General features: G+C 39.4%; 1 protein-coding gene across 6 annotated transcripts in view; it reads left to right on the top strand.

The window, feature by feature from the left end:
- The window catches only part of AHI1 (Abelson helper integration site 1), a 138,729-nt gene extending 132,821 nt beyond the window's left edge, over window positions 1-5,908 (top strand). For all 6 annotated transcript variants that reach the window (XM_061623921.1, XM_061623924.1, XM_061623925.1 and 3 more), the window contains 2 exons: window positions 2,063-2,136; window positions 3,636-5,908. In XM_061623921.1, the coding sequence (XP_061479905.1) occupies window positions 2,063-2,136; window positions 3,636-3,858 (297 nt within the window). In that variant the 3' untranslated portion in view covers window positions 3,859-5,908. The remainder of the gene's footprint in view (window positions 1-2,062; window positions 2,137-3,635) is intronic.
- Window positions 5,909-15,882: the final 9,974 nt, after the last annotated feature.

Raw genomic sequence — 15,882 nt, 5'->3', positions numbered from 1 at the left:
AGTTCAGCATCGTAGTGTCCCTATCTGCCAGTCAGCACATGGACAAAACAAATATGGAAGTGTAACTTAGATGAAGACCTTTGTTGTTGTTTTTCTAAAATGTGATGGGTCCAGAATCAGTAACACATACACAAAGCTTCCTTGGCCACAAATGCTTCTCTATGCACAGCAAGGAAGGAAGCAATTCTGAGGGCCAAACTAGATGTGACATTAATTGGGTGAATGCAATTAACGTGCACATTTAGCAGTCATGGGAAGTCTGCATAGCTACGGGCCTGGGGCTCATGGGAAGAGAGAGTTTAGCTCTTGCTCTCTCCCTGCTGTGCTACTGACAAAAAAAAATGCAGTTCCAAAGCTGCTATTTGCATTTCAGTGTAAGTCTTGAAGTCCCCAATCCCCATGGTCCCAAGGTTGCTCAAGCTTCCCTACAGCAGCAATATGCACACTAACTGGATTCACATAATTAACATCATGTCTAGTTTGGCATAATTAACATGACTAGTTTGGCACATTCCTTTGAGCCTACAGATTTGTTCCTGCAATGAAATGACTTGGGGGCCACCTGCATGCAGAAAGGATCTGTGTGCTACTCACAGCAGTCCCACCATAAAGTAGGGGCTGGGTCCTTCTCAGGTGAGACTGGAAAGAGCAGGAGCTGGGAGTCTGGTGTAGCATACTTGGAGCCTTGTGCCCCAACCATGGCACCCCATATATTGAAGAAAGTGGGCTCTACCTCCCCTCCTTGACTGACATTGTGCCATGGTTTCAGCATGGGATGTGGGGTTTCATGGGGTCAATTTCAGAGAAGATTTCATCACCTAGTCTCCCCTGTGGGCAAATAAAAGAAGAGGTCTCCTCTCTGAGGCCTTGGGGGCTGAATGTGAGCCAAAGCAACTATAGAAGAAAATTAATCTATACTCAAACAGATTGGGCCAACCAGCACTTGAATTGATTCTTTCTCTTTCATTTGGGTGACGAACTCTGTCTTGTTATCAAGCTATAATTAGATGGCCATTTTATTGAACTGCTTGTATGGCTTGCTGTCATTCCAACTATGTGCATGTGCACTCACCACCACCACCACTTTTTTGCACCATATATCTGGACTGAGATAGTGGCATATTCCAATCAGCTCTTCTGCAAACAATTGAACAGGTCTTTCACAGTGAACCAAACTCAATTGGTCTTACTTGGAACAACCTCAATGAACACCAGCCACTCAGAAAGATGGAAAAAATATAATTTTGCCCACCAGTTGCTCGATGATGTATTTCATTTCAGAGTCAATATGCTTAAAACAAGAATTTTTTATTTGTCCAGATATATTTGTGTGTTGTTTTTAACTGTTTTAATTATGTTTTAATTATGTGTTTTAAAATTGTTGTAACCCACCCTAGGACCTCTGGGTGAGGGGCAGGTAAATAATAATAATAGCTCTAATTATGGATCTAGACAATAATGATCCATAACTGATTTCCAGTGCAGCACTCAGGTAGAATGTATAGGTGCTAGATTACTTTGACCATACCCTGAGTTTTAATTTATAGCAATAACATTTGTAGTTGATGTAATCAATTGGTAATTTAATTTAATTAATATTCAGCAATTAATCTTAAACAGATTCTGCTGCTACTGTTAACTGATATTAAAAACAATCAATGCTAGCAGTAGAAATTTTGGGATTTTTACAATTCTCGCCTCAAAGTGAAAAATGTTGTTGATGGTCATACGGTGTCAATAATATTTAAAAACAAATGTAATCCCCATTTAAGCCTCATTCAAGCATAGATTCATAACTTGTGGTGTGTGTGGGTTTATGTGCATGTTTTTACTAAACACACCTGAACATTTCAAGGGGCTTTAAAAGCTGTGGAACTGTTTCCTCCTTTTTAACCACGAAGGGTGAGAATTTCATGCATGAGGGATCTTCTTTCTGAAGCGCGGTATATTCTCTCCTCATTCAGGAAGCCCATGGGTTTTTCATCGTACACGTGTTGACCCCATTTTCTTCTCTTCCCCCTCTCTTTTCTCCTTTATTTATTAAAGTTTTCCTCTTTTGCAGATGTCAGCGGTCATTACTAAGTCAGGAGACCAAAGATTAATTTCAGAGAATGACACATACAACCTAGCCACACAGTAAGCAACAATTTGTGCAAGCAGCCTGTTTCATTTGTTCCATTGCTTGGAAGAAACTGAAAATTGTGTTTTAATGCAGCACTTGATAACAAACTAAATGTGGATAAATTTTCCTAAAATGGTTCAGAGAAGTTATTTGATAAATTTAATAAAATTAAAACCATGGTTTGTATGGCAATAGACAGCCATATTCCAAAATGTTCCAGTGGGTATATTGTGTCATCAACCATGATGCTGTTTTTCTTTTCTTTTGATGAGCACCTACTGAAATTAAATTGGAGCCACTTGTTGAACTGCTTAGGTAGGTACATTATATAGAATATGGGAGGCAAGTGCAGGAATCGGAACAGTATGCATTACAACAAAAGGTCATAAATTTAGGCCAAAGGAATGTTTGATTACAGATCAATGTACAGGCAATGAAGCAGCACATATCACTCCCTTAGAAGTCAGGTACATGCAGAAAAGGTTTTTGACAAACAATAGTAGGAAGCAGAATACGATAAGGCATGCAAGTCCTTTACTAAGCAGAAGCAGAGTCCATATTCAGGCGAAAGAATATAACTATAATAATTTCATTGAAGGATGGAGTAAATAACATAGGAGGATATGGAAATTGGGGAAGAGGGAAACTTGAGGGCAAGGAATCACTGGGTGTCCAGTCACAATCCAGCATCCTATTCAATTGTGAGAGTCTTTCCTGAAGTGCTCACTGATCTCTTGTCCTCCACGTTTTTTACCCCATCCCCTGCTATTTAGTAATGTTGGGCAAACTACGATCTGCATATCTTTGTGACTGCACAAGCAAAGTTAAGTTGGGTTGTCTATAGCTGGCCGAGCTACTATATGGTGGGTGGGTGGGTGGGGGTTGCCAAGCAATTAGAGTTGCATCTCTGAATTCTTGATATTTCCCTTGAAGATCTGAAAATTATTCCCTTTTGAGTTGTTTCTAATGTAGTACTAAGTCAGGATCCCATCAGCACAAGGATTCCTGTTAGTGCAATGGGACTTCCCCCCCTTTTCCCTGCGCCCCCCCATATCTATTCTAGGTGTTCCCCCAACCCTAAGGAACAGATTTGGGAAGGGTGTGGAGGAGGGGGGCAAGTCCCACTGCACTAACAATAATCGTTGCACTGATGGGTCAAGTTAGTTGAATATAACCCTTCCTTAATATCCCCCTATCTGGGTTTCTTCTGAAACAGCAATCAGCAAGTTGTCAAAAGGTCCTAATTCAAAGTGTGCATCCATTTTCAGAGTGTTCTTTTGGAGGATCATGTTTTCTTTTAGACACTCTTTTCTTGCTCTTGTTTTAGTGTATGCCAGCATCGTGAGATCAGCCCTTAGCAGCCTCGGAAATGGAATTTAAAGACCAGCTGCGGGGGAAGAAACCCAGGGCAGGTCCACCCCACTTAAATGTGTGATGCAGATCTGCCCCCCAGTCTAAACAGTTATAGGCTGACAAATCTCTAACTCAGGCTTTTACCCTGCTTTCTTCATAGGGGGACAAAGAAGAAGATAAAAAAGATAGATCTACAAACAGAGCAGACAGAAGCAAAAGAATGCAAGGCAAATATAATTACACTTGACAGCTTTCCATCTAATGGTGTTGAGGATGAACCTAAGAAAAGCATGATGAAGAGGAGAAAGAAAAGGGCTGTCAAAACCACAAGTTCAAGTGGAACTTCAAATGATGCTTTCCAGCTGGACTCCCCCAAAGCATAGTCTCCATTTTGTTCTTGGATGCTGATTTCATGGATAAAAAGTAGTATGGAAAAATATGGAATTACTGTTTGTTGTGGAATGATGATCTCACATGGTTGAGAACATGAAGTATTGTTAAATACATAAATTTACCCCCAAACCATTAGAGATTTAACATGGTGTGGGGAGGCCAAGGAGAACATGTACTGAATGTTCCACTGAAACGCAGATGAATTAAAGCATCAAGTATGACTTCAGTATTTTTTTTTTGCCAGTAGAAAGTACTTTGAAATGTCTCAGTATCTACACTAAAGAAATATTTAGGTTTTTGTTGGGCCTATTCAAGTCAAGATAAAGTGGCTATTTAAAGTAAAAAGTGCTTTCTTGGGTAAAGGCAAAACTGGACTTAAATTGTAGCCCATGAATTAAAGGAAAGCAACTTAGCTGGGTGAGAAACGCTACAAAAATCTGTGTTTGGTGCAAATAAAGGAGTACACTATTTGTGCTTAGTATCTGGTAACTCTGAAGGAGCTGGAGCAATAGAAAAATAAGCCCAATATACTATTTTATTCTTACTAGTACATGCTATGTGTATATTTAGGACTGGCTTTTGCAACAGTCTCACATTCTGATGTATATCAGCAAATGAGAATGAAGAATAATAAGAGTTGTATTCAACTAAGTCCAACTCAGAGTAGACCCATTGAAATTAATGAACCCAATGGGTTTACTGCGAGTAAGAATAGCACTGCATACCACCCAGTATCTGAGAACCATATCTGATGTGCTAGTGGAAGCCAACACAGGGATTCCCACCTGCTCAATGGGATTTCACCCCTCTTCTCCCCCCCCATGTGCCTCCCACACCCTCCCCAAATCTGCTCCGGAGGGTCGGGAGAATCCCTAGAACAGCACATGGGGTGAGGAGAGGGTAAATAGTTCAAAAATGCTTGCACTGACAGAATTATCTCCTAAGCACTACGTTGAATACAACCCTGAATCTCTATATGGGTAACTGACAGCCACCATCACTAAGGGATACAACAAATATTTTTTGTATGTTGGTTTTTAAAATAAAAGTTTAAAATGTATGCTATTAATACAAAAGTTTTTGCAGAATTCTGTTTTGTTATGCTCAAAGCAGTATTGCCAAATTTGTTTTTTAGTTTTGAAAAACAGTTTTTCTATCAATATGTGGGTGGGATACATTTTTGTGTAGTATATATTTATGCTCAGGTGTAACTGTTTTTAAATTAAAAAGCATTAAATTGTGAAGGATTTATTTATGGTCCTCTTGTGTATGTTGACTTCAGATGTCCAGGTTATTTATACCATGTTAGGAAATTCTGCCCCCTTCCTTTCTGAAGCAATAAATAACATAAAATTAGAAACCCCTTTTTTAGTAGTCATGGCATTTGATTCCATTAAAAAAAAGAACTGAGAATAACCATGTCAACCACTGATGTGTAAAATAACACCCAGATGCAAAGGATTCAATATATACACTTCGTACCAACCCTGCACATGTTTAGCAGTCATAGAAACACATAAACATGATTCTCTGTATAAAGCTCAGTTTCTTCCTTCAAAAAAATTGTACAAATGTAGTTTGTACAGAAGAACATTACAATAGCCCAATGTGGATGTCTCTAGGGCAGGAGTAGTCAATGTGCCCTCCAGATTTTATTAGACTACATTTCCCATCAACTCTGTTGATTGGCCATGCTGGCTGGGGCTGATGGGATTTGGGAGTTCAGCAACATCTGGAGGGCACCATATTGGCTATCTCTGTGCTAGGGTTAGGGATGTAAGAAGGCACTTATTTTCATTCTGCCCCATATTCATCGATGCCACACTGTTTTCATTCTGCTCCAGTCTGGCTTCAAAAAACAAACATTCATCTTGCTGTCAGCTATGGTGAAATTTTAGGTAATTATTCATTATTCTGTGATTGCATTATTCCACACCATTCATTTCAATGCAAAGGAAATGCAATGCAAATGTTGTGGTAAAGTAATCAATTCCGTATTGTTAAGTACTGTTCGTGGACTGAAAATGCTTGTTTTTTATCTTTTTGTACACCGCCCAGAGAGCCTTTGGGCTTAGGGCGGTATATAAATAAAATAAAATAAATAAAATAATTGTATTTGCTGGATTGATTTCTGTTCCAGACATAGGAGAAATAAGTGAACATCAGCAATTTACACCCATGTTCCCATTTCTGTTAGACTTCTCCAACATCCCTAGCTAGGTTATGAGTATGTGGCATCGAATATACTTTTTCAGTTAGGGTTGTAGTTTGGGAACCACAAGTGTTACTATCTACAGCAGCAGGTCCCCCAACCAACAGCATCTCCATCTTTTCTGGATTAACTTTCAGTGAGTGTGCCTTCATCTACACCAGAATTGCTGCCAGACACCAGTTCAGTTTCCACACCTTTCCTAGGATCAGATTATGGAAACAAGAAGAAGAGCTGTGTATAATCTGCATACCAGTGACATTTCAGCACAAAGCTCTGCATGATTTCATCCATCTGTTTCATGTAGATGTGGAACAAGATGGAAGCCAAAGGCCATGGATGGAGTACTAGTCATCCACCTTCTAGGAGCAACACCACAGAGGTGGTGAAGAGTCATCACAGCACAATGCTTCTGCTCCTACCCTGAGAAGCATACCACTGTTGCTGGTATCAAAAGCTGTTTAGGGGTCAACCCCAGAATCAACATGTTTTATCTCCTGGTGGATGTTATCTACCAGGGTAACCAGGCTTTATTGGTTTCAAAAGCAAGATGGAATCTAGAATTGAATGGATATAGTTAATTGGTTTCATCCAAAAATACATGAAATTGAGATGCCACCTGGGAGACCAGGGTTCAAATCCCCACACAGCCATGAAGCTCACTGGGTGACCTTGGGCCAGTCACTGCCTCTCAGCCTCAGAGGAAGGCAATGGTAAACCACCTCTGAATACCACTTACCATGAAAACATAGGGTCGCCATAGGTTGGGATTCCTTAATATCTGATGATTGTAAAAGAATAGGAGCTAATACTTAGGCTAAGACTGGGGAGGGCAGCTATGAGAAAACGAAAAGGTCCTCAAATGCAAAGATGTATCACTGAACACCAAAGTCAGGATCATTTAGACCATGGTATTCCCAGTCTCTATGTATGGATGTGAAAGTTGGACAGTGAAAAAAGTGGATAAGAGAAAAATCAATTCATTTGAAATGTGTTGGAGGAGAGTTTTGCGGATACCATGGATTGCGAAAAAGACAAATAACTGGGTGTTAGAACAAATTAAACCAGAGCTATTGTTAGAAGCTAAAATGGTGAAATAGGGGTTATACTTTGGACATATAACGAGAAGACATGATTCACTAGAAAAGTCAATAATGCTGGGAAAAACATATGGGAGTAGAAAAAGGAAGCCCAAACAAGAGATGGATTGATTCCATAAAGGAATCCACAGAACTTTCAAGATCTGAACAGGATGGTTTATAACAGATGCTACTGGAGGTCGCTGATTCATAGGGTCACCATAAGTCGTGATGACTTAAAGGCACAGAACAAACTCTTGTTTCCGTGCAATACTGTAAGAACACTGAATTTCTGACTCTTCTGCTTGCTTAATTCTAGCTCTCTGACCTTTTGTTTGCCGCCCTGGGCTCCTGCTGAGCGGGATATAAATTTAATTAATTAATTAATTAATAATAAATAATAATTTTCTAGTCCTGGTGGTGATGTCACATTTCATGTAATGTTTTCCCCCCTTTAAACATCTCTCATCCTCAGGTTTTGAAAGTAAATAGTTAAACATGACATCATGCTACAAATTGGAGAGAGCTGAGCAGTGGCCAAGATCTGGATGCTCGTTAGGAAGGCAGTGTTAACTACAGGCATACCCCGCTTTAACATACGCAATGGGACCGGAGCGTGTATGTAAAGTGAAAATGTACTTAAAGTGAAGCACTACTTTTTTTACACCAGGAATAGATGGCGTACCAATAGAGTTGCTACAAGCTACTGAGACTGAATCAGTCCAAATTTTGACAAAAATTTGTCAAGAAATATGGAAAACTAAACAATGGCCCACAGACTGGAAGCGTTACTTATACATCCCAATTCCAAAGAAAGGGGATCCCAGGGAATGCAGTAATTATCGAATAATATTATTGCCTTAATATTCCATGCAAGTAAAGTAATGCTCTAGATTCTACAACAAAGGCTCTTACCATATATGGAGCGAGAAATGCCAGACATCCAAGCTGGATTTAGAAAGGGAAGAGGCACCAGAGATCATATGGCAAGCATACATTGGATAATGGAACGGACCAAGGAATTTCAGAAGAAAATCACCCTGTGCTTTATAGATTACAGCAAAGCCTTTGACTGTGTAGATCATGAAAAACTATAGAATGCTTTAAAAGAAATGGGGGTGCCACAGCATCTGATTGTCCTGATGCGCAACCTATACTCTGGACAAGAGGCTACTGTAAGGACAGAATATGGAGAAACCGATTGGTTGCCCATCGGAAAGGGTGTGAGACAGGGGTGTATTTTATCACCCTGTTTATTTAATCTGTACGCAGAACATATCATACGGAAAGCAGGATTGGACCAAGATGAAGGAGATGTGAAAACTGGAGGGAGAAATACCAATCATTTAAGATATGCAGACGATACCATACTACTAGCAGAAACCAGTAATGATTTGAAACGAATGCTGATGAAAGTTAAAGAAAGCACAAAAGCAGGACTACAGCTGAACGTCAAAAAGACTAAAGTAATGACAACAGAAGATTTATGCAACTTTACAGTTGAAATGAGGACATTGAACTTGTCAAGGATTAATACCTTGGCACAATCATTAACCAAAATGGAGACAATAGTCAAGAAATCAGAAGAAGGCTAGGACTGGGTAGGGCAGCTGTGAGAGAACTAGGAAACGTCCTCAAATGTAAAGATGTATCACTGAACACTAAGGTCAGGATCATTCAGACCATGGTATTTCCAATCTCTATGTATGGATGTGAAAGTTGGACAGTGAAAAAAGCTGATAAGAGAAAAATCAATTGGTTTGAAATGTGGTGTTGGAGAAGAGCTTTGCATATACCATGGACTGCAAAAAAAGACCAATAATTGGGTGTTAGAACAAATTAAACCAGAACTATCACTAGAAGCTGAAATGATGAAACTGAGGTTATCATACTTTGGACACATAATGAGAAGACATGATTCATTAGAAAAGATAATAATGCTTGGAAAGACAGAAGGAAGTCGAAAAAGAGGAAGGCCAAACAAGAGATGGATTGATTCCATAAAGGAAGCCACAGACCTGAACTTACAAGATCTGAACAGGGTGGTTCATGACAGATGCTCTTGGAGGTCACTGATTCATAGGGTCACCATAAGTCGTAGTCGACTTGGAGGCACATAACAACTTTTTTTCACTTATTGATGCATGTACTGCACTGCAATTGTCATATATGGGCATAACTGATGTAAATAACACATAAAAAATAAACATAAAATAAAATAAAGCTTACCTTTAATGTCAGCTGGCAGATGCAAGATGGATGAACGAAAATTTACATGTATTGCAGGAAGGATGAAGGAGAGGGCATATCTTCTACTTCATAAGTCGAGTAATCAAGAGCTAGACGCTTTCTTGCTGGTGACTTGGATGGACTACCTGAAGTAGGAGTAGGGCTTGAGGCTGATGTCGATGCTAGAGATGGATCAGTGGATGTTGATGGTCTGGGAGATTGACTGGGTGCTGCTGCTGGCCTTTTGAGAAAGTAGGTGTCTAAGGAGGTTTGAACTGTAGCTCTTTTCTCTGTAGATTTCTTTGTAACAGGCATAAGCCCCTGAAATGTGTGCATTGACTTTGGAACTTCTTTCAAAGTCCCTATCATGCTTTTCAAAAAGAGCCAATGCGCTATCAAGATGACGGAAAGCTTCCAAGAGAACTTTTGGAGTTAGGCCTTCAAGCTGTTCCATGGTCTCATCCTCATCTGGCACATTTTCTTCCTCTCTCTCCTCTTCAAGTTCAAGAAGATCTTCATTGCTGAGGGGTTCAGTATGGGACGCCATAAGTTCAGCAACATCTTCTGCCTCCACTTCCAGCTCTAACTGCCTTGCCATCTCTACAATATTTTCAGTAACATCAGCTACAGGATCTTCAAAGGCTTCGACATCATCAAATAACTGTGGGCATAATTTTTTCCAGGCCTGTTTCATTGTTGTTTCCTTGATGTCATTCCATGCATCTCTTATAGTTTTGATGCAATCCAAGATGTTATAGCTTTTCCAGAATTTCTTTAGGACTTCTTGCCCTGTCCCCTCTTCATTTTCTATTGCTACAATACACTTGCTGAAGGTTCTTTTCAAGTAGTTCAACTTGAAGGTGGCTATGACACATTGATCCATGGGCTGCAGGAGTGAGGTGGTATTCGGTGGTAGGAATTCCACTCGAATGTTAGGGTTCAGTTCATCTAATGTTCGAGGGTGGCCAGGAGCATTGTCTACAAGGAGCAAAATTTTAAAAGGGATATTGTTGTCCCTGCAATAGGCTTTCACCTCTGGTACAAAGCAGATGTCAAACCAATCTTTGAAAACTGCTGCAGTCACCCATGCTTTTCTATTGGACCTCCAATGCACTGGAAATCTAGTTTTAACGTCGTTCTTTAAAGCTCTAGGGTTTTCCCAACGATAAATTAGCATAGGCTTCAGTTTCAAGGTACCAGAGGAATTGCCACCTAACAGAAGGGTTATTCTTTCTTTAGCTGGCTTGTAGCCTGGCATTGTTTTCCCCTCTCTGGCGATGAAGGTTATTGCAGGCATCTTTTTCCAGAACAGCCCAGTCTCATCCACATTAAAAATTTGTTCTTTGGAGTAGCCTCTCTCTTCAATAATTTTGGCAAGGTCACGTGGATAGCTTTCTGCAGCCTCAGTATCTGCAGCAGCTGCCTCTCCTTGCATTCTGATGTTACGTAGGTTAGACCTCTTCTTGAACCTGTCAAACCATCCACGGCTTGCAACAAATTCGGCATCCTTCACTGCCTCACCTTTCTTACTGTTCAGGTCATTGAATAGGCTTAAGGCCTTACTTTGAATCATTGCCTGGCTGACAGGAACCTGGCGTGCAGTCTGATTTTCTATCCAAAGTATTAAGAGTCTCTCCATATCTGCAACAACGCTATCCCTTTTTCTAATTTTTGTTGTGTTCACTGGCGTAGCACTCTTAACTTCTGCAAGAATTTTTTCTTTGCTCCTCATGACTGTGCTGTCGTTCGAGTGAAGCCTAGCCTTTGGCCTATCTCAGCTTGAGAAACACCTTCATCAGACAGTTTAATCATTTTAAGCTTCATATCTAAGGTGATAGATTTATGACTTTTCTTTGTATCTGCCATTATGTACTGTACTGTAATACTGTACTGTACTGTACTGTACTGAAGGCAAGGGAAAACAATACCAATACACACACCCCACACACAACACACACTACTGGGAGTCACAAGCCAGCAGTGGCAAAAGCCAGAACTAATGATGGGCAGAGACAGAGAGAAAAAGCAGGAAAGGAAGATGGGACAATGGAGAGGTATAAAATGAAATCGGGGGATCTAAATAATTTTTTTTATTTTTTATCACAAACAATTACAGTAAAGCAGATGGGACAATGGAGAGGGAGAGGTATAAAATGGGACAGTAAAATGAAATCAGGGGGATCTAAAGACCACAAGGTGCCCCCCCACACACACACACACTGCCGCCACCGACCTAGGCCGGGGCAGGCAGAGCTCCGATCGCTCTTTACAGTACTGTAAAGTAAAGTACTTAAATGTAAAATAAAATATCTTTAAATGATTACAGTACTGTAAAAGGTTCTGTCTCCAAGGCAGCAGCTGCTCAGATCGCTAGATCGCTCAATTGCTCCGCTCAGATCGCTAAGAAGATGATGCTTCGCAACGCACGTGGAACGCAAGTTCCGTCAGTGTCCATTATTGCAAAGCGCGTACGTTAAAGTGGGGTATGGTGGAGTATGGAGCATGTACGTTATAGCGAGGCGATGTTACGTGAAGCGACGTTAAGCGGGGTATGCCTGTATTAATTTGACATTGCACACTGAAGATAGAAATAACACTTCACATAAACACTGTACTGATGGTGGTGGCTGTATTCAATGACACAATGCCTTCTTTCATGCTTGCAAACTAGGGCTCCAATTATGTTCACAGCTCTGAAGCTGAATAGAGCTGCTTGGCCACACTTTCCAAATTGAGAGCAGAAAGGCAGCAGCAGTCTGTTCTAAGGCACTGTTCCAAATAACAATTAAGGAGAGAAATCAGATAAAAGGCCCAACGTGAAGATTTATGGAGCTGAAAACATTCTCTTTAAAACTGTGTTGTTGCTATTATCATATGACAAAAGGATAGGTTTTATTGGCATTCACCTTTCCTCCCAACTCATGGGAGTTAAGAATTTTCTCCTGTTTTGCATTCTTAGGTGTAGAATTAATAGCTATCTGCCTTTCTTTGTGACACGAAGTACAGATATGTGTTGACAAAACAGCATGCAAATGATTTTTAATGCCTTGCATTAATAGCCTATTAATAGGGCTCTTTTCCTTTAATGTAAGTATCAGCACATCACAAAAACTATTTTGCGTTGTTTGCTCTTTTCAGAAATCTAACCAACAAACTAAGAAAAATCATTACCTTTTCAGAGAGAGGATCCCTGCCCCCCCCAAAAAGTTACATGTAGTGGAGAGGTGAGATCTTCTGTTCACGGATGTGAAGGAATGCTCATTTCTGTGTTAAAAAAAATACTTTCATCATTGACGTGTGCTTCTGAAAGGACCGGTTTCAACAGAAAGTATGTAGGGTGTGTGTAGATTCAGTTGGGTAGAATACTGGAAATGAATCTGAGAATCCGTCTTTGGTCACAACTTTGTTTTCCCCCTCACCTGGAGAAGATTAAAGTACAAATGTCTGTCTGCATATGGTCTTGATCTGCACCCTGCAGCAGCATGTTGTGCACCCACATACACAACTATGCACACCAACAAATATGTACACACTCATACATGCTAAATTCTTAAGAATGGGGCCTTTGTGTTTCTCAAGCCTAACTTTATCCTAATAAATACCACTTACGTTCTGCAATAAATTCTTACTTACCATTCAAAATCCCCCCTCCCATCCTTATTATAGAGTGTGAATGGGAACACATGCATGTGCTTTAGCCCACTGGAAGACATGTTCCTGGCTGCCACTCCATATCCCATCTGGAACACACATAAGAAAAATTGCTGTTAATTTATTGGAAGCTATCTTAGATAAAGCTTAGTTTACTGACATAGTTTTATAAAATGCTTCTGATTAAAGAAAAGGCTATATTCCAAAACAAATGTCTTTGTGGTGGTGGTGGAGGAGGTGGTGTTTAAGTAGAAATGCAAAATTAAATTAACAAAAAATAATTCGGCATTACATGATTTGTTGGATAATATTCTGACTTGAGAAACTAGTTACTATATGTAAACTGAAAACTTTTGCTCTAACTTGAGTTAATTGCAAGAACTATTTTCAGAATGAAGTAGGTTAAGTTATATATAGGCACAGCACCAGGAAGTTCTAAAGCAGGAGTTCATTGGAGGTGTGCAAGAACCTAATAAGTTTATGTTTCATGTACATTTAAGAGATTTAGAGGCTTGGCATGATCTGCTAAAAAGAGGTCTGATTTGCCCTTTTCTGTTTTCATTTGCTTGTATTAAGTTATAGCCCAATTTTAAAAGTTATTTTGATATTTTTTAAAGTCCATTTGTCCTAAAAAGAAGCCTAGTTTAACACGTATAAATGGGTTAGCAAGGGCACAGTGAACAGCAAACAGAAAAACCATTAAAAAGGAGAGAAGATGATGCCACATATGCCCTTGCCATCTCCCACAACCATCATGTTGCATTTGGGTTTTGCCTTAAAGTCTTATAAGGCAGAGCAAGGTACTTGTAGCATCACTTAATTCAAACAACAAAAGGGGATCACCATCAAACAAGGGCTAATGAGAACACATGACAATTGAGAGTCTCCGTTGACTAGTGAACTCAGTCTGCCAGCTGGACCCAATTGTCTTCCGAAGAATTGAATGTCAGGATCATTTAGGGTTAACAATGGTCCAACACACACAAAAAGCAGACAGCTATGAAAATAGCCGGCATGGCAGCCATTCTACAGAGACCAGGGATACAAGCTTAATAATGAGGCACTGCATTCACTATATCATTCTGCTCTAATTACTAAGGTGAATAGGAGATACTGAATCTAAGGCGGGAAGAGGAGAAAGAAAGGGGGGAAACACTTGTTTAGTAAACACAAATCAGAGTATTCTGCAAAGAAATCTTTTCTAGTGTATATGACATTGTGGTAACTACAGTTCTGCAGTAACTGCAGCTTACATTAGCAAGTGTCATTTATGAAACATCTGCAGTGCAGTAAGTAACCAGCTTTTGGGGGCAAGTGGGTAGATGGTGAACTGTTCAATTGTCAATTGTGTTTAAGTAAGCAGATAGAATTCTTAAAACCTAATGTATCTTCTAAGGGACTGTTTTTTTATTTTAAGGGCTTGCCTCTACTAATAAATAAACTAGCATCACTTAAAAAAACCCTAATAACTTTAAAAAAAACTAATTACGTTATATAGACAACAAAGTAAATTATCTGTGTTTTGTCAAACAAGGATGGGTTTTTCATATTTTGGTACCAAAGCAGGGTGGATAAAAATCAGTGATTTTTTAAAAAAAGTTAAAAAATAAATTGGAATTTTTAATTTTTTAAAAATAAATAATTAATATAATAGTAATTTTCTCTCTCATTAAATTCTGTCTTATTACTAATATGCTAAACCTATACTTACCATCTCATTAAAATGAATTAATGGCTCTATCACGCACACATTGAATTACCTACCAATCAAACATGGGCATTCATATCCGTTTTTCATGTCATGAAAACGGCTCTGCGCAGTCCAGTTACAAACTCTTGCTTCTTGGAAGTTCTAGGCTTTCAGTTTCTGTTTCCCTGATTAAAGTTACATGTGCACAGGCACAGCTGGATGGGGATGGGATTGTTGTTGTTCTGAGTTTATGTGGTGTTGGAGCTGGGCCACACAAGGCAAAGGAGTTAGGACAGAGACAATACAGAAAAGGACAGTTGGAGGCAGAATGAAAAGGAACAGTGGAAACAGAATACTGTCATGGCTTCTGGGTGCAAGCAAGACCCTATCTGGGAATATTCTGAAGAGATTCCTTCCCTGGGCAAAAAAGGAAAATGTGCAAAATGTAAATAATGCAAGAAGTAGAAGCAGGGCCTAGTTGCAAGAATGATGAAACATCATCATGAAACCTGCTTATTGGGAGAAAATGATGTGGATGAAGATGTGGACATGTCTGAAGAACAATGTGGATCACCTGTTAGTAAATTGAAGAATTAACTTTGTAATGCTTATGGGAATGCATCATTCATCAAGACTCATATGTCTTTTAGTGTTATTCAACACTGTTGGATGTTAATAGAAAAAAATCATAGCTCCTTAACGGTTTGTTTAATCACTTAACTGGGTTTAGAATCTATAACCAAAGTTTACATTACAGAAAGATGCACTAGGTGTCATTTTCTTACTTTATATATTACATAACATGCCCCCTATTTTGGAACATCATGGCAAACCATAATGGTAGTGCCATAAGTCTATTCCCCATTTTACTTCAGCATAACTCAGCTTCCCTAGGGAACTCCATTCTATACTTTTTTCCTCAAAAAAACAAGCATCTGCAGGTTTCCACAGACAATATTATGTCCTATTTCCTAAACTAATAAAAATCAAGTTATCTAAACAATTGCACAAAGTGTACCCTCATTGTAAAATGCTATATTGAGTTGTAAATTAACATGTTTTAGTAATCAGATTTGCACCATTGTTTAAGAAATATGTGAAGAACTATAAGGGACAAACTTGATTTAAATCAAGGGTTTCTCTTATAGCTGGTGGT

This window comes from Rhineura floridana, chromosome 4 (assembly GCF_030035675.1).
Source record: "Rhineura floridana isolate rRhiFlo1 chromosome 4, rRhiFlo1.hap2, whole genome shotgun sequence".
NCBI lineage: Eukaryota > Metazoa > Chordata > Lepidosauria > Squamata > Rhineuridae > Rhineura > Rhineura floridana.
This window is presented reverse-complemented; position numbering and strand designations above follow the sequence as displayed.